This window comes from Heteronotia binoei, chromosome 5 (genome assembly GCF_032191835.1).
Source record: "Heteronotia binoei isolate CCM8104 ecotype False Entrance Well chromosome 5, APGP_CSIRO_Hbin_v1, whole genome shotgun sequence".
In the NCBI taxonomy this organism is placed as follows: Eukaryota; Metazoa; Chordata; class Lepidosauria; order Squamata; family Gekkonidae; genus Heteronotia; species Heteronotia binoei.
Genome location: NC_083227.1, coordinates 54,289,545 through 54,315,405, shown reverse-complemented (window position 1 = coordinate 54,315,405; position 25,861 = coordinate 54,289,545). Strand labels below are relative to the sequence as shown.

The 25,861-nt window shown below is 42.3% G+C and overlaps 1 protein-coding gene across 2 annotated transcripts in view; it reads left to right on the top strand.

The window, feature by feature from the left end:
- The window catches only part of LRIG1 (leucine rich repeats and immunoglobulin like domains 1), a 200,040-nt gene that overhangs the window by 80,243 nt on the left and 93,936 nt on the right, over nt 1–25,861 (top strand). For both annotated transcript variants that reach the window (XM_060239503.1, XM_060239502.1), the window contains exons 2-3: nt 1,739–1,810; nt 9,436–9,510. In XM_060239503.1, the coding sequence (XP_060095486.1) occupies nt 1,739–1,810; nt 9,436–9,510 (147 nt within the window). The remainder of the gene's footprint in view (nt 1–1,738; nt 1,811–9,435; nt 9,511–25,861) is intronic.

The following is a 25,861-nucleotide window of genomic DNA, read 5'->3' as shown; positions in this document are numbered from 1 at the left end:
TGCTGGTTGCTTCTTTGAGGAGCCGGGTAGGAATTTTTTCGTACCCTGGCTGATTGGCATTGCCCAGGTTGTGTTTTTCGCCTACCCTACATAGCATTGCAGTGGATTGTGGATTTGGCTATTGGGAGGTGCTGTTAAATAGGCGGTCACTTTAGTGGCAGGTTTTTTGGGGTTTAGGGCACTATGCGGCCAGGGGAGGACTGTGAAGCATCCCCCTTTTGAGGAATTTGGGGTCTGGTATGATCAACCCTCTGGTTTGAAGACCCGGGTGGAGATTGCAGACTGCCGGGAGACTCGGCTATAGGCTGCTTTCTGGCGAGATGTGCTTTTGGGTTTGGGCCCTCTGGTGCGGGCCTCCCTGCTGGGCCTGCCCAGAGGGAGCTGAGGCGCTCAGCTCTGGCTGGGGGGGGGCTGGGTCTTTTGCCCGTTATGGCAGGGGAGCGGTCGCGGTGACCCCTAGCCCTGGCCAGGCCGCTGGTGGGGTACCCTTGCTGTTTATGAGATTAATTAATAAAGTGGCCCAGTTTTATTCCAATCACTTGGTGTCTGTCTTGTTATTTCGTCCTTGGGGGGGCAAAGAACATTCCTTTCAGTTATGCTTTTACTTGGCAGAAGATGAGGCTGAGGTTAAGTTAAAAGATCCACTGTTTTCTAAGGCAGTTGAATGTATCTGAGACTTTGACCACCAACATTTCTTATGATTGAACCAGTTTGCAGAGGGTGGTGATGGTGAAAACCCTGTGGTGTGGATTTTGGTGGTTCAGAGGTATTTAGTTTTTAGTTATGACATCACAACTTGTGATGAGAGGCAGCATGGTTTAAGAGGAGTAAACTCTAATCTGGAGAACTGAGTTTGATTCCTCCCTCCTCCACATGAAACTTGCTGGGTGACCTCAAGTTAGTTACAGTTCTCTCAGAACCCTCTCAGCCTCATATGCCTCACAAGGCAACTGTTGTGGGGAGAAGAAAGGAAGGCAATTGTAAGCCACTTTGAGACTCTTTAAGGTAGAGAAAAGCAGGGTATAAAAACTAGCCACCCTCTTCTAAGATATCAGAGAAGTTTAGTTCTGTAGAGAATACCTAAAAACAACAATGTCAGAAGCATTCTCCCCCCCCCCCCCGCCCCGGAAAGGCAGAAATGTGAAATTGTTGATTTTCTTTCAACCTTAATAGGTAATATTTAAAAGACAACAACAACACCTTACAGTGCATCAAAGAAAATATACCAACTCTGTAATGTATAATTTGAGGGCATACTGAATGAAATCCCTTTTCCATGAATTTATCTGTAAGAATTCTTGCTTCTGTAGGTTTCAAGAGAGTTCTGTTAGTTTTCTGATGAAAACAGGCATTTTGGCAATCAAAATGGGCCTCCATGCTGAAAGGTGCTTAGATTAGGTTAGAGTCTGCCGCTTTTAACTAATGCACCATGCTTACTCTCAAAGCAAATAATTACTGTCTTGAAGGGGAACTGCTAATTTTCTTTTTTGTGCTGGTGGCGGGGGTGGGGGTGGGGGTGGTGAGTTTTAAACTTGGTTGAAACAGTTTCTCTACAAGCTATATCTTAGAAGAATCATTCCAATATTTTCATCTCCATGTGCTTTCATTCATTTTGCTTAAACTGCTTTTAAAATGCAGATAATAGCTTGAGGCAATCCCAGGATAATTAGGACTACCCAAATTTGTGGAGTGCAGTGACTGTGATATGCTGATTCTCCTGTCTCTTATTTTTTAATAGAAACCTGAGCCACAACAAGTTGACAGAAATTGATCCTTCCACCTTCTCTGGGCTGCCGAATCTGCGGGAGGTGTAAGTATTTCTCTGAAGAGCATTTGAGTCTCTATCCCCTAACCCTTCTAATCTGGCCAAAAATACAAAAGGAAAAATTACATTCTTCCATGGTATCACTAGCTTGCACCAGCAGATTAAATCTGAGCTGTTGTTTTTCTTTCATAGAACACCTCTGTGCTATCTTTCTGTGTCTTTTTAAAAAAAATTAAGCAGTCAGTTAGTAGAACATAACATCTCAATTAAACGGCGGTACAATTATTGGAAATCTTTGGTGTTTGCTTATTTTATCCCTGTCTCTCAGTCTCTGCACTTCAGGTTAGGATTAGTAAGAGTAGTTCAGGTAACCACACCTGGCAACAAGGATGCGTTTTCCTCCGTCAAGGCGGAATGGACTTCGTTGTGACATCTGATACTAGCCTGTCCTGAATCTCCCAGGAAACAAAAGATGTAGTGTATTATGCAAAAGAATAATTAATTCATTCTCCTCCTACCTTTTGTTTGCTAGTCTGAGAGGTAAGTTAGGAGATTTTTGGTCTTGCAATGTGAGTGGAGGTTGGGTGGCAGTGTTATTGGTTAGGGGGATGAGTACAAAAAACACCCTGTACTTACTGATTTTTTTAAAAAGTATTCCAAGCCAGAGGTCTGTTTTTTCTCTTTGTACTTCAGCTGTAGCATACTGTATTGTGGGATATTTCATCTCTTGTCCTCCTCCTAGTAACTCCCTTAAAAACTGCCAACTCCACTGATGATGGGAGCTCCCTGGGTTTTGCTGTGATATTTTCAGAATTTTTATGTAATTCCCAACATTCTGTTATGTAGGAGTGAGATTTGAAATGAAACCCTAGGAGGGCCTATGTAGATGTCTGGGGTCATCAGAGGAAGGGATACAAATTTGACCCAGTGGTACCTCCACTCTTTCCTTTCTTCACTGGACACTGCCTTTTATTCCAGTGGAAACCCAGTTGCAGAGAGGGGGACAGCAAAGGCTCCCTGGGTATAGAGAACAGAGATGTGTTGTACCTTGCTTAGGATCCTTGCAGTGCACAAGCTCTTCCCTTGCTCATCTCCTACCTGTCATAAGTGTGAGTATTCAGCAGATACAAGACAAATAAGAAGGATAATGTCTTCGTAGAGTGGTGGGCTTTGAGTAGTAATTCTTACTGCAGACTTAACCTGATTATTTGATTGCATTTGATTCCATTAAGAGCAGCTTGTGTCTTGCATTGAAATTAAAACCAGGGTGTGTGTTAATAAATTTACTGTACTTCTTTAGCTTTTTTAATCACCCTGTCCCTTCCTTCCTTTTGGATTCAAGGTGGTATACAAAGAAAGAAAGAAAAAAGATTAACAGCAGTTATTATATTTATGAGTCCATGGATGTAATTATACCCCTTCAGCTGCTCTTCTAAAAAGCTGTCTGTGAGGTTCACTGTCATGTGCTAGGCCCGGGGCCTGATTTGGCTAAAGCACTCTGGCTTCTTACAGAGATAGTCAGGAGTTGAGCACCAGCCTAGTTCATCTACCTCTCTTAGCTCTACTTCTTTCTGAGCTGAGACTCCAAGCTAGTACATCTTCCTCAGCCTCTTCCCTCTAGGGCCTAGCCACACCTGGGGCATGCCCAGTGGCTTCCCTCTACCTCGAAGCCCTATGATGGCATAGCCAAGTCCAGGAGGGACTAATGCCAGCCTTGATGCAATCTCTACCCTGCTTCTGCCCTTTCTCACCCCCAGGGTGAAGCCACCAGAAAGCTGATTCTCAGATAGCTGGAGGTTAAAGATCTTTACAGGGTGCATCCAAGGTTCAACTGAGTTTGACACTGTGGGTGACCAAGAGGAAGATGGGTTTGATTACGTTCCCCCTACCCCCAGACAATCCTATTTTGTTGGGCTTCCATTGTTGTTCTTTTGAAGAACATAAGATAAGCCCTGCTAGATCAGACAATACCCCATCTAGTCCATCCTGTCACTTAGAGTAGCTAACCAGTTCTTCTGGACAGCCAACAACAAGATGTAGAGGTTGAGGCCTTCCCCTGATGTTGCCTCCTGGCTCTAGGATTCAGAGCATTAGTGCCTCTGAATGTGGAAGTTTCGCTCAGTCACCACACCTACAAGCCATTGACAGAGCTATCCTCCATGAATCTATCTAAACCCCTTTTAAAGCTACTTATTCCTAGGGCTATCACTACATCCTCTGACAGCACATTCTTCATTTGAATCACTCTCAGTATTTTCTTTGGTCTGTCTTGAACTTACTGCCCATCAGCTTCATTTGAAGTCCTCGAGTTGTAGTATTTTGGGAGAGGGAGAAAATGTCTTTTTGTCAAGTTTTTCCACCCCATGCATTATTTTATAAACCTCTATTGTGTTGTGTCCCTGGTCTCTCTTCTAAACTGAAAAGTCCCAGACTCTTCAGCCTTTTCCTCATAGGGAAGGTGCTCCAACGTCCTAATCATCTTGGCTGCCCTCCTCTGTACCTTTTCCCTCTTCAAAGTCACTCTGCTGTACTGAAAGTTACTGTTATTTGGTGTGACTTAAGGAGGCTGACTTTTTTTCTCATGGGAAGGGGCTATTAAAGAAAGTTTTGTCTGAAGGGCCAGCCATGCCACTAGGCATTCTAGGTCATTGCCTTGGGCACTGGTCTTCTAGGGGTGCCAAATTGGATGCCCCCATGTGACTCGGTGATAGTATCAAGGGGGGAGGGCAGAAGTTAGCCTTGCCTAGGGTGACAGACAGTCTAGGGTCAGCCCTGTTTGTATGCCATAAGTCCCAGGTAGGAAAAGGTAAAGGCAGCAGGAAATGAGGAAGACCCAACATGAGAGGTAGAGACTCAATTAAGGAAACCATGGTCCTCAGTTTGCAAGACCAGAGCAAGGCTGTTAATGATAGGACAGTTTGTAGATTGTTAATTTATAGGGTCTCCATAAATCAGAAGTGACTTGAAGGCACTTAATACACACAAGTTCCAGGTTCTGTCCTTGGCATATACAGTGGCAGGCAGTATTGAGAAGGTTCTTCTGTGCCTGAGGTCATGAAAAGGCATTTCTAGTTGTACTGTACTGAGCTGGATAGACTGTGTTCAAGGCAGCTTAATCTGTGCATATATATTCCATTTGCCCACCTGAGAATTCACAGGGCTTTTGATGAGGACAGAGAGACAGCGTTCAGGTGACTTGCCTATTATTAGAAGTGGAAAGAACATTCAGCTCCATCCAGCGGGAGCAAAGGGCATACCTAGGGCTTTAGACTATACTCACAAACTTTAAATGATCTGCATTTGGTAATTCCATGTATCGACCAGAATAAAAAAGTGACCCAAAATCTCAGTAGTTTGTCTTAGATTTTTTTTGATGGGGAGAACTAGTAGTCAATGTGTTAGGTCAATTGCTTTTGCATCTGGTCGGTAGCTTTTTTTTTTTTTTTAAAGTAAAAATAAAAGTGAGTACTAGTTATAGCCACTGTGACTGGAAGCTCTCTTTCTAACCCTTTGATCTCACTATTCCATGTGGTAAGAAGGGGAGGTGGGAGAGCTACTCAGTATAAAATATTTACAGCCCATTTGCCTGCGAATGTCATGCTGAAATGGATCCTGCTCAAAAATAGCACAGTTCTCTTGAGGATTTACTGAAAGGCACTTAGGGTTTTTTTTCTAACTTTTTTTTGTAAAAGGGGAGATGTTTGGGAAAAGAGCCTTACTCAGTTTACCACTCTCATTTAATACAAAAGCAACAGCAGAATATCAAAATGCATTTCTGTACAGTCATCTTCCTTTCAAGTTACAAAACAGGAATGGAAGACAAGAGCAGGGCCTTCTTAGGCTAGAATTATAATTTAGGGGCCCACTGGACAATGGCACCCCATGTTCAGTTCTCCCTCCTACCCATAATGTTCAGATTAAACTCAGCTACATCATGACGGCACATTGCAGCTTCACCTTTCAGTGCTGGTTGTAGTGTGGGATTGATCATTGTAAATGTTACAGAGTCTAGTGAAAAACTCTACACAAGGATGCAGTTTTCAGCAGTATCCCTGTGCTATGCTTATCATATAGTTATGCTCTAGAACATAAGAACATAAGAGAAGCCATGTTGGATCGTGCCAATGGCCATCCAGTCCAACACTCTGTGTCACACAGTGGCCAAAAAACCCCAAGTGCCATCAGGAGGTCCATCAGTGGTGCTAGGACACTAGAAGCCCTCCCACTGTGCCCTCCCCCAAGCACCAAGAATACAGAGCATCATTGTCCCAGACAGAGAGTTCCAACAATATGCTGTGGCTAATAGTCACTGATGAACCTCTGCTGCATATCTTGCAAAGCTTATGCAATTGCGCTTGCTTGCTTTACTTTACCTGTAGCTGTAGTAGCACTTTCTATAGCTGCCCCTTATTAGAGAATACACCTCAAGAATAACAATATTTGCAACAGGTTAATAAATGTGTTTTAATGTGTCTTACTAAAGAACATGCCAGGAGACAGGTGACTTCATAGTTGGTTGAGATCCTGAGAACACCCAATAGAGATCCTCAAGTTGAAAGTGCTTCTCTTGACACCTGTTAAGACACACTTAAGTAACATTTATTTCATTTGTTTCATATCTAGAATGATACATTGCATGGCTTGTTGCTCATTTTAAAATGTTTGACTTCAATCTTCTGTGGATTGAATTATTTCTAGCAGTGGAGCACAACTTTTATCTTTTCTCCCCTTCCACTGTGGTCCTAATGTCCCCTTCCTAAAATGCTGCTCCTGTTGGAGATGGGACCCCCAGCAATGGCATTTTGTGTTGTAGCTGGAGTAGAGAGATGAGAAAGTTGCACTGTGCATAGAAGTCTGTCACTGGAAGTACAGTGGTGGATTCAGGCCAGCCAGTTACGTTTATCTTGAGTTTGATGGGTGGAGACACAAACTCAGAATTTTTCCCAACTCAGCTCTTCTTTTCCTTGCCCTTTGCCATCAACAGTTTATTTTTGTGTATATCTTCTCTCTTTCCTGAATGAGCTCAAAGCTTGAAAAGATATTCAGTGGCATCCATAGCAATAGTAAAATAATCAACTGGAAAGAAAAACCCACAGCAGTTTCATTTAATCCACTCACAGATCACCAGTCACTGAGGTTCTGTGGGAACATTAAGGGTCAGTGTCTTTACACTTTGACTTTGTAGATTAATCTTAATGTATATATTATTGCTTATATTGTACACTTTTTTAAAACTGAGAAGTGTCTGGCATCAGAAAAGTTTTCTAGAATTTTATTTGCCTCATTTTCTTTCTTTTTCACACTCCTTCCTCTTGAACTGTTGGGATATCACTTTTGGAAAAACAAAATGGCTTTTTAAGTTTTTCTGAAAAGGGTTGTGAGGCTCAATCATACATTTCTTCACTAGACATAGAAATCACTGTCATGTCCTGAAACAGGAAGAGACTATCTTTGCTCTGAATTGTTGCATTTCCATTTGCTGGCTGAGAGAGTGAAGAGCACAGAAAAAAGGCAGGGAGATTTCAAGCTGCTAGACAAGCAGCTGTTATTATGGGAATTAATTGGCTATTTCAGCATACAAACAAGGGCTCTTCGAACTAAGAAGTGAGCATATTAAGTGATCCAGATCTGCTTTCACTCAGTGAGAGAATTCAAACATTCTGCCACTGAAAAGGATGTCCTTCTTTATCTGATAGCCGATATAATGGAAAGAAGGGAAGCTGCCACACAACTGTCTTATTTCTGTTCTTTGAAAGGAATTGTATGTACCCATGTCCAAGTATTTCCTAGGCATTTCTTTTAAGTTATCTGGTTTGAGCTTTGTTTGAATGCAAGGGCTTTGAAACATTTTTCAGGGTATTGTTTTCTTAATGGAACTGAAATATCTGAACTCTCTTCTTTCCCTCCGATGAAGCTACGAAACATTTGACACTTCTCTTCAGCTGCTTCCCAGGAGAGATGCTCATGTTTCCAGGGCAGTACAAATCAGGTTGCTGCCATCTCTGCTGGGGCGCCCGGTCTCGAAATCGAGCTCTTACTGCAATGGCAGGAGCTATGTCTGTTGTGTGGCCTGTTAGCAGAAGGGGGTCAGAACTGCAAAAGATACGCTTCTTGTGGCAGCTGCAACAAGACAGCAGCTTGGTGTTGGCTGGGAGTTAAACAGAGGCCCCTGGACCTAGCCACTGCCCCTTAGTATTAGTAGCAGAGGTCAGCTGCTGCTATAACTATCTGGATATATATGCAGGGGAGCCATCAGGATGAAACTTCAGGGCAAATGCTAAGGACCTCAGTCACCCTAACTTAGCAGGGCCCTCCCAGACTCAGAGTGTAACTAGAGGCTGGAAAGGTCCACCCTCTTCACCTCCATTTTTATTCCTCCACTTCTTTCTCCAGAATGGCTGGCATTAATAGGGGCCCTTCTATCCAGAGTCTAAAAATATTTAATTGCACCACCATATAATGTGCATGCAATTTTTTTCAAAGAAATAAAAAATCTTCATCAACTGAATTTTTGTGACATGAGCCTATCAAGCATATTTGCATATATTTTGCATGATATACTCTTCTGCTGGTTGCTAGAAAACCACAATTTCTGAGACTTCACCAGGCAATTGTCTGCATGTATCAATCCTATTTTTGCATGACTGCCTATTAACGGTGGGCATGATTCAGCCAGAGTTCGTTAGACTTGTAAAAGAAAAGTGGCATGATCCAAAATAAACTTGTTTCTGAGCTGAACTCACTTTCTGGTTTAAGAGTATGTGTTTTGTCTGATACTTTCAGAGGGACACCAGGTGTACTCAGTTGAATGCTTATGGTGCTATTTATTTCTTAATTTACAAAATTTTGTAAATTCCCACCTTTGTGCCCTCATCAGGGCCACCAAGGCAGCACATTTTAAAAATCATTAAAACACAACAAAAGCATTGCTATTCTTATCACCAGGGCTTTTTTTCTGTAGCAGGAACTCCTTTGCATATTAGGCCACATCCCTGTGATGTAGGCAGTCCTCCAAGAGCTTACAGTAGACCCTGTACTAAGAACCTTGTAAGCTCTTGGAGGATTGGCTACATCACGGGTGTGTGGCCTAATATGCAAAGGAGCTCCAGTTACAAAAAAAGCCCTGCTTATTGCTAATGGCATACCCTTTGTTATGCACCACAGTGGTTGTAAAAATTGCTGCTACCTGTGCCAGGAATTAATGCCACCACTGTAACAGCCCCTGTCACAAATGGGCTATGTGTGCCTGAGATCTGCTCAAGAGCAGTGCTTGGCCCCTTACCAGGAACTGTGCATATGTCTCAGAGTCATGGGTTGCCGTTTGGCCACCCTTGATGGAGCACTGGCATAAGCTGCCATTCCAAAAATATGTGTTAGCAATAACTAAAGCAGGCATGGAATGTGCAGCTGGGTTTCTGTTGCAAGTGTTCTTGGCAGAGACTAGGCTGGAAAGTCACAAAGATACAGGAAGCATTGAACAAATACCCAAAATCCTAATTATCTGAAGAAGTGTAACTTTGGTTGTTGAGGAGTGACGGATAATGAACTTCATCTGTACAAAAATGCAATTTACCTAAGATTTCCGGAATTAATGTGCTTCAGTTTTGTTTTTTTAAAAACACACACACAAAAAACCTGCTGCCTTAAACGACTGATTTTGTTTCTTTCAGGCGACTGAGTAACAATGAACTGACAGCCATTCCATCCCTGGGAGCAGCATCTGCCAACATCACATCCCTTTACCTGTAAGTTGCAGTTTTTTCCTTCCCTAGAGTTCTGTACAGTAGATGCATATTCCTTATTATGGTTCTATCTAACTGTCACTTTGACACAGAGAGAACTCTGGCCTTCTGTGTTAGACCTCTGAGGATGCCAGTCACAGCTGCTGGCGAAACGTCAGGTTCTACAGTGCCAAGACCATGGCCTTAGAGCCCAGAAAATCTACAACTAATGTTACATTTAGATTCCATCTTCTTCCAGGGAGCTCAGGGTGGCATATGTGGTGTACCCCTCCCCAACCTTATCCTCTGTTGGGTAGGTTAGATCGAGGGAAAGGGACTGGCTCCAGGTTTACCCAGTGAGTTTCATAGCAGAGTAGGGACATGGACCCTGGTTTTGCCAGTCCTAGTCCACTTAGTCTCTGTCTTGTACATAGTTTCTCCCATTTGCATTCAGAGCAGTGAGCTGGAACAGTCTAGAAAATTTAGGATCCAAAAGGAGAGCTGTTTTATACACTTCTCCCTAGACTTTTTCAGTTAGCGTGAGTGCTTGGTAAGAGGAAGATCAGTGTAGACTGCTGCTGAGAGGTGTGTTTCTAAAATTACTTCAGAATCCCCATTGAGGTAGGATTTTTTTGTCGGTAACTTGTTCATTGAGTCAGTTAAACAGTTAAATCTGGCTAATGAGTTTGTAGCAATAGTCATGGTTCCAAAGCCTAAGTTCAAGCAGGGCAGTGTGTAAGGAAGAGACACCAGTGATGAATTTGTGCCTGGCTTGTTTGGTTAAACAAAGCAGTGTCCCAACTTGTCCCGAGTGCCAGATGTTTTCTCTGAAGACCAAGGAGGATCATGGCACCCTTGTCTGTGGGAATAGCCCCTTGCTGCTAAGCACCCCTGTGCCAATTGCCTGCCATTGGCCCCGCCCTTGAGATTGCATCCCGTGTTGGGCAAAAAGTTGAAGTCAATACCAGATCTGAAGCCATTCCAAATGTTAAGAACATAAGAGAAGCCATGTTGGATCAGGCCAATGGTCCATCCAGTCCAACACTCTGTCACACAGTGACCCAAAATTTTATATATATATATAATTTTTTTTGGTTACTGTGTGACAGTGTGTGTGTGTGTATATATATATTTACACACATATACACACACACACATATATACACACTGTGGCTAATAGCCACTGATGGCCCTCTGCTCCATATTTTTATCTAACCCCCTCTTGAAGCTGTCTATGCTTTTAGCTATCACCTTCTGTGGCAGTGAATTCCACATGTTAATCACCCTTTGGGTGAAGAAGTACTTCCTTTTATCTGTTTTAACCTGTCTGCTCAGCAATTTCATTGAATGCCCACAAGTTCTTGTATTGTGAGAAAGGGAGAAAAGTACTTCTTTCTCTACTTTCTCCATCCCATGCATTATCTTGTAAACCTCTATCATGTCACCCCGCAGTGCCAAGACCAAGCTAAAGAGCCCCAAGCATTTTAACCTTTCTTCATAGGGAAAGTGTTCCAAACCTTTAATCATTCTAGTTGCCCTTTTCTGGACTTTTTCCAGTGCTATAATATCCTTTTTGAGGTGTGGTGACCAGAGTTGCACACAGTATTCCACATGAGACCGCACCATTGATTTATACAGAGGCATTATGATACTGGCTGATTTGTTTTCAGTTCCCTTCCTAATAATTCCCAGCATGGCGTTGGCCTTTTTTATTGCAATCGCACACTGTCTTGACATTTTCAGCCAAGATCTCTCTCTTGGTCGGTCTCTGCCAATTCACATGCAATCGCACACTGTCTTGACATTTTCAGCCAAGATCTCTCTCTTGGTCGGTCTCTGCCAATTCACACCCCATCAGCTTGTATTTGTAGCTGGAATTCTTGGCCCCAATGTGCATTACTTTGCACTTGGCCACATTGAACCTCATCTGCCACATTGACGCCCAATCACCCAGCCTCAACAGATCCCTTTGGAGTTCCTCACAATCCTCTCTTGTTCTTACCACCCTGAACAATTTAGTGTCATCTGCAAACTTGGCCACTTCACTGCTCATTCCCAACTCCAGATCATTAATGAACAAGTTAAAGAGCATGGGACCCAGTACTGAGCCCTGTGGCACCCCACTGCTTACCGTCCTCCACTGCGAAGACTACCCATTTATACTCACTCTCTGCTTCCTATTCATTAGCCAGAGAAATGTTCCTCTGCTGAAGGTCTCCTTTCTCCTCAACTTAGGCAGCTTCAGCAAATATGATGGGGGAAGAATCAGGATTTAGTATACCTTGTACTCGTCAACGCCTACAGGATCAGTGGGCCATCATTGTATCTTTTGTGCTTAGTGTGATCTTGTTGACTTGACACCAGTGCTGAGCTCCTGCACATGGAGTTAGCTAGTCAGTAGCTAATTGAAGGACTTCAGCCATTCTTGTATCTTTTTCATTAGGGATGTGTACCTGAATATTTTTGGACCAGAAATACTTTATTGTTATTTATTTGTGTTTTTCATATAGATCTTGCTCAACTGAAATGGTATTTGGGATTCCAGAATACCAGATATTGATTCCCCAAATACCCTGGAAATATTGGGGAATATCCAGTGCCGCCATTTTAAAGCTCCCAGAATTGTTTTTCTTCTACTTCTCAGGGAGTGATAATAAATGGAGGAGGAAGGGAAGACAGCTGTTCCAGGCAATAGGATCAGATTTCAAAATAAACATTTGAACTGTGTGCCCAATCAGATTCCCACATCCCTCCCTGAGGGCCTTGTTTAGATTTTTAACTCTGGTGCCCCATAGCAGCTGTGGAGAATAGCTTTTTTTCTTTTTAAGGAGAGCCCAAACAGTCTTAGAACACTGCTGTGGTAGGAGGAAGGGCTCCTTCTTTCCTCCCAAGCCATTTTCCCATGCTAAAACAGCTGGGGGGAGGGATTAACTCCCTCATTTTTGCTGATCCATGTGGAATTTTCTGTGCATAGAAAAAAGAGCGTGAAAACAGCATGACTCCATTACAGAGCTAGATTTTTGGAGTGTGTGGCTGCTGCTCTGGTCTGCTCTGGATTTTTACTGCTTGCTTGCCTGCCTGAGAAGACCTTCTTGTTCTCTGACTGCTGGCTGAACAATCTTCAGGACTGATGGAATTTGTCTCAAACTATTATTTCAAGTTTTTTTCTGCATGACTTTTTTTTTTGAGGGGTTCATGTAGTGGGGGTTCAGCCTTTCTTTTCCCTCTGGTTCTTTTAAAAATATTTGGAATCTTTGGATTTGTTTTGTGGCTTCATGGAGTTTTTGGGTATTCCTGTTGTTGTTTTTAAAGTAATAGTTGCAGCTGGTTCAGAAGAAAATTCTGGGTCATGTTTTTAAATAGTTAACTGTAGGTGCAGGTTTAGGTATTTTATAAAATACAGGATTGATTTGACTTTGGTTCTGCTGGGCTTGTTGTTCTATTTGGCTACTTTTGCTTTTGGTTTCTTTGAACCAACCTCCCCCCCCCCCCGAAACAGTAGAGAAAAATGGGGTTGACTGAGGGCACCTTGTTCAGGAACCCATAAAATCTGACCCTGTGATCCCATTTGTTTGAAACTTGGGGAACCTGTAATGGATAGGCAGCACTTGGCCACCCTGCAGTTTTGGTGTCATGTGGTTTAAAAATAGCCACTTGAAGCCCCCCCTCCCCAGTCCCTTATAAAAATAGTGAACCAGAATAATTCTGGAATCCTTGGGGGGGGGGGACCCGAACAGAATCCTGAAAGGGTATTGGGGCACCAGAATATGTCCAATTACCATTTTTTGTGTTTTTACCAAAATCCAAATCTGAAAAATACCAGTCTTTTTTAAGGTGCACATCCCTATTTCTGATGCTGTGTTAGCTGCTGTTCTGATGTTGGTGGGCATAAGGTGATTTTATTGTTTTTTTTAGCAGTTAGCTTATTGCATGTTTTAGTTTTATTGTTTATGTAGTTGTGGCTTGCAGGCTTAGTGTTTTTTAAAATATATCTAAGACTGCAATCTGATTTGAGATGATTATTTTTATACCAAAATGGCCTAGATTCATATAAAATTCTAAGCATCAGTAGCTGGCTCAGAGGGCAAGGAATGGAGTCAGGCTAACTGGAGGCAGATGAGTCTTCATGGATGATTACTTGAGCTCAAGAGTCACCAGAAGGATGCCTTCTTCCTTGCCAATTATGGAAAAGTGGATGACTCTTGAGATGAGAATGAGGTAACCAAAATGGACAGTCCAACAGGAAAAGTCAGGCTTGCGTCCCTCATTAAAGACAGAGGCAGTATAAATAAGAGCTGGCATATATGCAGTTGGATTCAAAAGTGAAGTCAGCCATGCTAACTAGAGTAGATCCTAGTCTTCAGGATTTGAGAGCAAGGTCTGTTCTGCTGGGTTATTGTATTACACTTTTGTTGGGCTAGAGAAGTGGGATGAAAGAAGAATATTATTGAGTTACTGATAGAAATGGGAGAAAAATAGAATTTATTGAGCACAAAGTGGGCTCTGGGAATGACCATGGCTAGCTATCAGGTTATGATGACAAGGTCCTGGTTCTTTTAGTGGGAGAAATTTTGCACCACCCCTGACTGGCTTGGAGAGAAGAATGCATTAGGCAGTCATTTTTGCTAGATACACTGCTACAAACAGATGTGGTGAAACGTGCCCTGGACTGTATAGCACAATCCATAACAGCTGGGGTTGTTTTCAGAACATAAGTTTGGCTTCACTTGACTTGAGAACCACGAAGAGATTAAGGTTCTGTATTTGAGCAAGAAGTTCCTTTTCAACTCTGGAACTGACTGCTCCTTGAGAAAATTAAGGACACACGCTAGATGACCAGATGTGCATCACAGCAGATGGCATTTTACAATAAATTGAAACATGTTGCTTGTTTCATTAGTTTGACACTTTGGCTTGGTCCACGCTAGTACCAGATGGAACTAGAGATGGGAGAACTCTCCTCCCCGCTCCCCCCCCCCCAGCAACTCAAGATTGGTCAGACTGAGCTTATTCGCAAAGAATTCAGCAAATAGTTCATGATGTTACGAACTTGCTTTCAAGCATTTTCAGACAGTATTACACACCCATTGATGCCACCTGAAGTGCCATAAAGTTTGAGTGTATGTTGTTCCTCAAAGAACTCACCCTTTTTGTTTTTGGAGCCCACCTTAACTTAACCTGCCCTGCTGCTGGAGAATGATGTTGGGTGCTGGGCTGACAGGAGACAAACTTGCTGCCCCCTCCATCCTTTCCTTCTTCTTGTTTTTACTCTTCTAAACGGCTCAGACACGTAGTATCTGGGTGCTCTGTGCATTCTGGGAACTATTCTTTCCCAGAATGCAACAGGCACCTGAGTGCATTGACATCAGAATTTGTTAGTTGCCATGGATGCTATGTGTCCAAGCTGGAGGCAGAGGAGAGACAGAAAACATTTTCCCGTGTCTTAGCTATCCGCTGGCACCAGCACATCACTTCTCAGCAGAAAGGCAGATGTTGGGGTAGGGAGGGTGGGGAGTATTTATTTGGTTTGGATTTGCCACCCAGGCTAGAGAATAATTGAGCATCTGCTTGATTCACTTTGAAGCCAGACTTTCTGAGCTGGTAAAGCTTGTACTTCGAGCCAAAGAAGGACATACTTTGAAAACATCTCTTGAGAAGAGCCATTCTTCCAGAAGTATGAGAAGAGACTGAACACAACAGCAGTGTCCTTTCATCCCATCTCAAAGAGAGGCTTTTGACATGGAGGGTGGGAACCTGATGTGCTTCCCAGAACCCCTCCCTTCCATCCAGCTTCCATATGTTTCCCCCCTTACTTGACCACACATTACTTGGGACAGCTGGGACAAGAAAATAATCTTGGAAGGATATACATTAAAGATCAAGTTCCAGCCTTCCCTGTCCAAGCAATCCATAACATGGAGAAACTGCTTTCCTCTGCAGGAGATTGGGGAGGAACAGGAACTATTCACCAGTGGAAAGGGTTGCTGATTTTTACTCAGCCCTCTTGACAGAGCAGACAGAAACAAGTACCCATTAGGGACTTGAGAAGGCTTTGAAAAAGCTATCAAGAGGAGTAGATTGAGGAGTTTCTGAGAGAGACAATTTCCCTCCTTGCTAGAGAAACAGAAGTATGTTTCCTCAGCCTTGAACTATAATGATGCATATTTCTACGTAATCATTACCCTTTGCTGTCATTGTACAGTAGCTGTTGATCAGTTCCTTAAAGGAGCTGTACAAGAACTTGAACTCATTGTGAACACAGAAGTTCATATAGAAACTGAACCTGCGCTATGCACTGTTGATGTCAGCTGAGCCTTCAAGCTGATTCACAATATGGTATAGGAGTGAACGTCCTGGATTAGTATACCTTCCCACTGTGAACAGAAAGTGTGGTGTAGTTAAAAGCATGGGCATGTGCATTCCTGCATGCGTGATGCCCTGCCTGAAGGATGAAATTAATCAAACACTGTAACCCCACCATCTGCATTTGATTGGGGTGGGGGCATTTATTTTTGTTATTCAGATTTTTAACCCTGTTTTTCTACCCAGTGGAAACCTTGAGCAGTTTACTACATCATGCTTCCCCCACCATCTTATCCTAACAAGGATGGGAAAGATGTCAGTTAAGCTGAGACAAAGACAAAGAGCGCATTTACACTACACTAAATAAGCCGCTCTGAGCCTGCTTCGGTGGGGAGGGTGGGATCTAAATCTAATAAATAAATAAATAATGCATTTTACAACTGAATTTTTACTGTATAAGAATAGCAAAAATCCATTTGCAAAACATATTATTTAGTGTAGTATGAATGCATCCAAAGATCAAGGTCACTCATTAAGCTTCCATAGCAGAGTGGGTATTTGAACCTGGTCTCCCAGATACTAGTCCAGACACACTAACCATCACACCATGTTGACTTTGGGATGCCTTTGCTTTTGTTCTGTGTGTCATTTTACTCTTAATATTGTTGGTTTGTACATTTGTTTGTTATGCGAAGGTATTTTCTTTGAAGAGCAATCAGCTGGTAGATGTAAGTGAATGCTGTTATTAAAAGGGCAAAGCTCTTAAGAGGATAATTGCAGCAGGCGTAATTGTTGGTCTAGTTGCTTATCTACCTGGCTTTTTCATTGCCTACCACTCTTAGCTTTTGACCTAGTAGATAGATCCACTGCTGAGATGGCCCAGTTTATAATTTTTGCAGGCATTGAAAAGATATATGCTTAGATTGATTGAGGTGGCCTTCATATATTTGTTTAATTCCTTGTATTTATTTACATGAAAGAAGACAAATTGGCTGCATTCCTATTTTTCCATTAAAACTCTGCTAGACTAGGGGAAAATGCTGTGGAGTTCTCTCAGGTCAAAATTGGCAGCTGTGACTACTTTCTCTTTTGCCTGGGAAGAAATTAGTCCACATTTCAAAGTAAATAAATTTAAATCTGGCTACTCAAAGATTGTGTGTGTGTGTGTGCGCATGCCACTGCTGGAGGGGGCACCTCTTTGTCCTGCCTTGTCTGTTCTACAACAGGGACAGAAGTTAACTAACCCAGTTAAAGTAACTAGCCATCTGGCTCACATTCACATGGGTCTTTAATATTTTTTTTTAAATGAGTCCTCCACTTACTTTGGGAGCTACACAGTATACAAATATTGTGGTTTCTGGGCAGAAGGTGGTGCTTTTTCCAATAAATTTCATGGTTTTCCTCATGGGGGACAGGGTAGAGGTCGCTTTGGTTTGTATCCTAGTTTATTTCCAAATTTTTGTAAATTAAACATTTAGTGTCAGAATGGGTCATTGATCGCTGTTCTACAGGCACCTAGGAGGAAATCCCAAGTCCTGGAACAAAGATCCGTCCTAGTAAACTAGGGAACATCTGTTCGTAAACTTGTTAGAAGCATGAAGCTTCTGGATTAACCAAGATGAAATGTTAAAAGCCAGACTTTCTGCCATTGGCTGGTCAACAGCATAGTGCATTCTATGTTCTGCACCAAGCTCCAGGTTTTTCAGCACCCACCTCAGACATTTGAAGTCTGTTCACTCAGATCTCAGTGTTACCACCTTGTCACTGGCAGAATTGTCCTGTTTACCCGAGTACCATTAATGTTACCTCTATCATAGTGTGGCTGGCAAAATGGGGGAACAGCCAGATTCTTAAGTACATTTTTGGAGTCGATAGCTGATAGCACTCATTGTAAGCCATGTTTAAGTTGAGCTTTAGAGACAATGAAATCTCTTATTAGTCAATAGAATATAACTTTATGCAGGTTTAACCAAAATCAAATCCTACAGATCAAGTGGGACTTGCTCCCAGATTGTTATACATAGGATCAAAGTCTTCATCCATCAGTTCCTAAATGACTGTATTTCAAGCTTTCATTGCTTGTTTTCTTCTTAATCTCTTGTAGCAGATAATGTGTGAGTAGATAATTGTCTACCCCCCAACTAAGGTTCTCTCTAAGCTGTAGTCTTGTGAGCAAAAATTCTACTTTGTGAGCTACTGGTATTAAAGTTGTGAGCTACTGCATAAATTATTGTGCTCTGGGGTCATCCTTCTTGAGCGAAGACAAAAATGTGTGAGCTAGAGGCTAAAAATCTGTGAGCTAGCTCATGCTAACTCAGCTTAGAGGGCACACTGCCCCCAACTCACCTGCCTTTCTCTGCACCTTCAACTCCTGCACAGGGAGGGGCCGTGGCTCAGTGGTAGAGCATCTTCTTGGCATGCAGAATGTTCCAGGTTCATCTCCAGTTAAAAGGATCAGGTAGTAGATTATGTGAAAGACATTTGCCTGAAAACCTGGAGAGTCACTGCTGGTCTGAGTAGACAATACTGACCTTAATGGACCAATGATTCAGACCCAGTTTGGTGTAGTGGTGTAGTACACTCTAATCTGGGAGAACGGGGTTTGATTCTCCACTCCTCCACATACAGTTACTGGTTGAGTCACAGAGTTCTCTCACAGCCGTTCTCTCAAAAGCAGTTCTTTCAGAACTCTCTCAGCCCCACCTACCTCATAGGATGGCTGTTGTGGGGAGACAAAGGGAAGAAGATTTTAAGCTTCTCTGAGACTCCGAGTGAAGATATAAATCCAACTCCTCCTCCTCCCTTCAGCCTCATGTTCTCATGTGAATGGTCATGATATTGCTAGTGAAATCAGTCACTGTATGCGTGTGACTAGGAAGACCAATGTGAACACTCCCGGCCTTACAATTGATTGGATTTGTATGTGTAGGCATAGTGATGGCACATTGCTGTGGTGTAGCCATGTTAGGCTGTGCGTTATTCTGACTTCCTTCTGTCTGCCTCCATTTTAGCAAAATAAGCAGATGTGCTGCCTCAAAATGGTACTGGTGAGGGATATCATTTGGACTGTATGTCTTGGCTAGAGCAGTATTATTCACTGCCCATGCTGTTGTTTTCATTTACTGCTCAAATGGTCATCTAGAATGACTGTTTATTCACCCTAGGTGAGGGGCAAATTGCGAGTGGGCAGTAGGCAGGGAATAACTCCATTTTTATTTGTGTCTGACCAATTACACTTGCAAGTACTGAGGTTGTTTTCCAGGCTTCTCTGTAAAATCAGCCCCAGCAAAATCCTAGCCAAAATCTTCTTGTGTTGTTGCTGCTGCTTATGTTTTTATGGCCTTGTTGCTCATCTCATATATTAGAGTTTTTAATTTCAAGTGGCTTCTGAAATTGAAGTGCTGCAGCTGCCAATAGAAATAGATCACCCCCGCCATTTTGCTAGTTGACCTAAGCCAGAGGCGTATTTCAGTTTAATTATTCACTGAGGAGCAAGTCTTATTCCCCCCTCCCCTTTCTGCTTTGAAAATACTGCCAAAGCAGTTCATCTCCTGACACTAGCAAACATGAGGGATTTTGGGATAGGTTTTCGTAGAGCAGAAGAAAACAATTTGCACCTGAGTCAACCGAAAGACAGACCTGCAAAGCCCTTTAAATGCTAACAACTGTTTCTGCAACCCAGCAGCTCTTCTGCCTCAGAAAACTCAAAAGCTTCAGGACTGGATTCTGATACCCATCTGCACTAACTCTAGAGTTACATCAGGAGAAACATTTTTCTCATAGTTCTCACAGTAATTTATTTAATCATCGTCTGTAGAATAGAGCATATGGGAATTACTTGCAGCTGTTGTCAGAGAATGAGTAGCTACGGAATTCCCTTTGCTCCTTTTTAGTTTCGCTATCATCTGATGCCTTAGCTCCCTCAGCCTTTCACAAAGGGCTCTGTGGACTCTGCAGTTCCGGTGCTGTAGATATTTTCGCATATGTTGGCAGTTGTGACAGGGTGTCAGACAGCAGAAACTAAAGGCACTAGAGATGCGGGGCTGTTGGTGGATATTCAGTTCTGTTGTGAGTGTCTTTTTCTGTGACTAACTCAGAAGAGGACATTGCAGAGTGGTTAGCCATTGTTCTTTGCTGCCTCCCAAATATTTTAGGCCTACCAGCACTAAGAGAATCATTGGATAGAATGACAGAACCAACCAAAGAACACTTTGTTAATGTTTGGAATTGTGCAGCACCAGCAAAGGAAAACAGTAGAGTTACATGTGAGATGGTCCTGCCCAATAACAGGAATGAATATATGAAGTACATATCAAACAGTAGAACCCAATTATTTTGCTCTTTAGACAGGAGAGAGGAGCAGTTGGTGTAACCCACTGATATGCCAGTGAGAACTCAACCAGTGTCTCTGCCTTTTTAACCAAATCTTCTGCTTTCATTCTTGGGCTGTACAGTAGCTTCAGTACCACTGCTGTGATCCAAAGTAATTCCCACTTTCTGCGATAGCAAGATTGTTGGAGATCCTTTAAGGCCTCTTCACTCTCTTTTTTTCTGCCTCATTCCATGGATTGTATCCAGAGCAACAAGTTGCAGAACTTTCCTCCACCCCTTTCCCTAATGATGAGTTGAAGAGCCTTTCCCTAAGCAGCCGTTTCCAACCCAGGGAATGTTTGTTCTCAGGGTTGCAGGATGGAAGAGGAAGAAGTGGTCAATTTGGGCCCTTTGTTACTTCAGCCCATTGACTTGTGTGGCTGTGCAGGTCCCTCAGTCTCAGAAATGAACTCTTCTGCATTTGGAAATGGCTGGTGGGAAGAGGAGAAAGCAGGGACTATCACTGTCTTCTATGGATAGATTGCAACATCTCATCCAGCATTACTGTGTTGTTCATTTTTGTGCCTTATTCACTCCTACAGTCTAGATGATCAAGGAATGCATTTGTTGCATAAAATAATCAGGTCTGTTAGATCAGTTATTTACTTTATAAAGTGTTGTAAGATTTCATAGCACAGAATATCTTGATAACACTTGGGCTTTCAAACCAGATTTTTATTTTAAAAAGAAAACACTAAAAGATACAGGTCTTGTTGATAGCTATTAGCTTTGGCTTGTTCCTGTAATGGAGAGTCAGGAAGGAAGAGGAGAACATGCTATGATGATTGAATCATTGTTTAGTTTTTCTTTAAAATAAAAGAATTTGAGCACTCTTGTACCAAATGAGGAAAGTCTCAAAAGGCTTTTACCTCACTAATTTGTCTAGTGTGAGGTCATTTCACCTCCTCTTTGGGCTAAGTGATGCTTCAAGCTGCAGATGACATGTGCTGTATGTATACATGTGCTTGCAATGCTGAAATGGAGGTCTGTGTCAGGAAGTAGTGGTGACATGTAGAGCAGAGACTTGGCCATTTCTTGGCACACATCCAGATTTCCATTCTGTAGTTTTATGTGAATTATTAGAAGACATGGGTAAACTGGCTTTGGGTTGCAATGCTTTTGTTGTGCGATAAGACTGGAGAAACTAGCTAGTTGCTGTGACCACTGATGCTTTTTACCTCAGTTTTAAAAAACACAAAATGACCTAGAACACCTAGCAGCCTGCCGCTTGAAATTTGCATTCTTGAGCCCCTTCAGTGTCACAATCCTTTGCCCAGTAAGTGTGGAGGATGAGGAAGTTGCAAGCAGTCCTTTTATATTTTTTTGACCAAAAGAGTGGAAAATAGGGTTAGCTCATTCATAAAGGGCACAACTGACTTTGCCGCTAAGATGTATTTAGTGCCAGAATGAGATCAATAGGACTACTCAGCTGCCAAACAGAATAAATCTCTCTTGTAAAACATCAGCTGTCTTTGCGGAGTCATTAGTGTAGAGATGAACTCACGTTAAACTATAATTAAACAGAGAAGTCTAATAATGGAGGGTGAATGCTCTGTTCAACCATTGACATTTCAGAATACATGACTATGGAGTATTCAGGACTTATCGATAGGAGCATCAGCAGTGTAATAGAACCAGAGAGGGAAACAGTATCATGTGGAGAAAAAAGAAGAGTTGAAAGCTACAAAGATGACTAAAAGCCTAATAGGTTAATATTAGGAGTATTCATTGAAGGAATCCGTTATGTTTAGTCTAGAAGAAAAGATATGAAATCTACCATCCTCTCTCCTTATTTAGAAAGATCTTAGAAAGAACAGAAAACCAATGAATGGTACTAAATACAGGCTAAATTGTCACATGGGCACATGAAGCTACCATTGGCTCATCAAGGTCAGTATTGCTGTCTGTGACTGGCAACAGTGTTCCAAGGTCACATTCAGTGGCTTCTTATAACATCTGCTGCCTGAACCTTTTGAATTTGGAGATGCCACGGATTGAACCTGCAATCTTCTGTATGCTAAAATGATGCTTTGCCACTGAGCCATGCTACTAGCTTTAATGTTTCTTTTGTCATATTGATGTTTAGGTCTGATGAGTTGAAGAGCCTGTCCATATACAATAACTTATTTTAAATATAGGCCTTTGATTAGTTAAACAAGAACACCAGAAACAATTCTGGGCAGATGTAAGTTGGTGTTCCTTCTTTCGAAAGTTCTGCTTCTGGGAACCCCTTTATACACTGTAGGCAGAATCCAGCCAAACTCAGGCAGGTTTACCTCCATTTCTTTGAGTGGGATATATTTTGGGGTATGCATAACCCCAACATTAAAATTAATGGGATTGAATTGTGCTTAACCTTAGCTTCATGATGCTGTATATATTTAGATTTTAGACTTTTATAGGACCAGGATGCACATTTTCTTGCCAGAAAGACATGACCAGTCATAGGTCCCACTTTTGTGCATACTTGTGGGCAAACCTACATTTAAATTAGGGATGCCAGCCTCCAGGTGGGACCTGATTATCCCCTGGAATTACAGCTCACCTCCGGACTACAGAAATCAGTTCCCCTGGAGAAAATGGCTGCTTTGGAAGGTGGAGTCTATGGCACTGTACTCCACTGAGGGCCTTTCCTCCCCAGGCTTCACCACAAATCTCCAATCTGGAGATGGCAACCCTACCTCCATCCCCAGCTGGTGGCTAGGGGGGAACCTGGCAACTCTGTTTTGACTCTCTCTATTCTTTCATTAAAAAAATTACTTCCTGCCCCTCCAACGGAAAACGTTTTCTAAAGCAGATAGCAAATAATAATAACCGGTTAAAACACCTTAATAGCTACATTTTGTCCTGAGCTCAATGTCCCAGCCTAGCCCAATCTTGTCTGATCTCTGAAGCTAAGCAGGTCAATGCTGGTCAGTGTTTGGATGAGGGATCACCAAGGAATACTACACAGAGACAGGCAATGGCAAATCACATCATAATGTCTCTTTCTTTTAAAACCCAGTGGGCTCACATAAGCTGGCTGTACTGGATAGCAAACTCTACATTTAGAGTTCCATTCTCCAACCATGACGCAGTAGCAAAAGAAATCTTTATAGCTGATTAGATTGTTTCTATCTGCTAAACCAGGGGTTTCCAGCCTTTCTGAGCCTGTGAGCATATTTGGAATTCTGACACAGCATGGTGGCCACAGCAGCAAAATGGCTGCCACTGAACGGCTGCTGCAGCTTACCTTCAGTCACACAGTGAAAGATCCTTGTGCTGTGGTGGCAGCTGTTGTCAAAGCAACATTTTTAAAAAAACTTGCATAACCAATCAGAAACTCTTCAGGGCAAAAGCCCCCCTGGCCCTACCCAACTTCTAAAAACACTTGGTGGGCACCAGGGAAGGTGTCTTCAGGCACCATGGCACCGCTTTGGGGGACTCTTGTGCTAAACAATAAGAAGTGTATAAAAGCACTCAATCACGATTTTTTAAAAACTAGGCAGTTGGCAAAGCTAAATAAATTGAAGCAACAGCAATAAAACCAGGAGTAACCTGATAAAAGATAAAACAGGGTTTCAGATTAAGGCTGGAGGTATAGCAGAGCATTACCTAAAAGTCAGAGAGAACATTATGCCTAAATGTGTCCAGGAGTCTGCTTCAGATATATTTATTACTCAGATGGGGTGGCACAGATGAGAAAGTCATACGCCTAATTATTGACTGTTTCAGCAGGCAGTCTCATCTGGGTGGGCAGGACCGTATGGAAGAAGGTTGTGTTTTAGGTTCCCAGGTCCTAGATTATTTAGGGCTCTGAAAGTAACAGCCAGCACTTGGATTTGGGTCTGGAAGCCTATGGATAGCCCATGGAGAACAGCCTATATTAAGGGGAATGTGTCTAATTCAGGCCTTTTGTTACAGTCTTTATGATGCTTTTGAGCATCATGTCTACACTGTGGAACAGCCATGCACCGTTAGTGCTTTTCTGCATATGCATTACCCATTGCAAGAATATTGGAATATACTTGTTGGTCTGCTTTCCTTTTATTTTTAAATAACAATCTATTTCATAGCATTCCAAGCAACTGCAGAGGAAGATGAAAAGACTGACTAGTCAAAATTAGTAGCTACTTTGAGTTTGCATCTTTGGTTTCAGCAAATGTCCACTAAATCCCTGCAATATTGTCTGGCCATTTCACTTATAAGTGACAACAGCCATAGTGTTGAATGATATTTCCATATTTATTTTTCAGGGGTGACAAAAAGACTTGAGTATTACTTCAATTTCTTTGTATGGCAGTGAAATCAAAGTGTCATTTAGAACAGGGGTGTCAAACATGCAGCCTGAGGCTCGGATCAGGCCCCCGGAGGGCTCCCATCAGGCTTGTGAACAACTCACTGTCATCTGCTTCCTTCTCTCTCTCTTACTTCCTTCTGCATCACAGCTTGCTTTCCAGGCTTGCTAAATTGCACAGGAGATACAGAGCAAAACCTCTATTTCTCCATTGGCTGACCAGCACATGAAGCAACTGATGTACAAAAGCTCACAATGCCCAGCTATTTCATGTTTCCCCTCAGGTCTTAGGCTCAAAGCATTGACCATGAGATTTCTGTAATGAATGTCAATAAATCAAAAGTAGGTTTGTAACTTACAGACACACACCTGAACAGCATACTCTCGATTGTTACAGCACAGACATTGTAATCTATATTTTGATGCAATAATTCAGAGCAAGAGGTGTCAGTTATCAGAAACTGTTAAACAAGATATTGCAAGAATGCTAATCTTTTAAGCATATTTAAAAAAAAATCTTTGGGTTTGTCTGTACTCTTTATTAAGTTTATATCTCTGCTACCTGCTAGATGACTATCTGACAGCAATGTGGATCCTCTGAATTTTGGGGGAGGTATTTGTGAATTTCCTGCATTGTGCACAGGGTTGGACTAGATGATCCTGGAGGTCCCTTCCAACTCTATTATTGTGATTCTACCTGGAATTACATTTTATGACACACATTGCCTGGCCTGACAAGGTTTCAATTATGTAAAATCTGGCCCTCATAACAAATGAGTTCGATACCCCTGATTTAGAATGTTTGTGACATACTGTATTTCAGGGGTAGCCAGTGGTAGCTCTTTCCAGATGTTTTTTGCCTACAACTCCCATCAGCCTCAGCCAGCATGGCCAATGGCTGGGGCTGATGGGACTTGTAGGCAAAAAACATCTGGAGAGCTACTGTTGGCCACCCCTGCTGTATTTGGCTGTCCAAATGAGAATTTGGTTGGGAGAAGGAGGAGGAAGGAAGGAGGAAGCCAGTGAAACCTGTACATTCCACCCCCAAAACACACAGAGGGGGGATGTCTGACACACAGACTTTCCATTAACTAAATGTAATGCAACTTTGGCTCTGTGCCAAAGCAATGCATTTTGCCATTTCTGTTCATTCTCTCCTACCTAAAGGATAGATAGACAGCTTTATAAGTGAATTAATATACATTCCATTGTTTTGCTTGGACACGGCCAATCCTGTAATCTGAGAACCAGCAAGAATTACCACCTCTGGCTAAGAGAAAATACAGTTCACAACTGTACTAGCCATGGTCTGCTGTAGAAACACCTCAACCTGGAACTTACAGTAAAATGTAGAAGCCCATGAACATTCCTAGCACTGTGCTGCCTACTGAAGAATTCCGTGTAATTCAAAAGCTTACAACATCT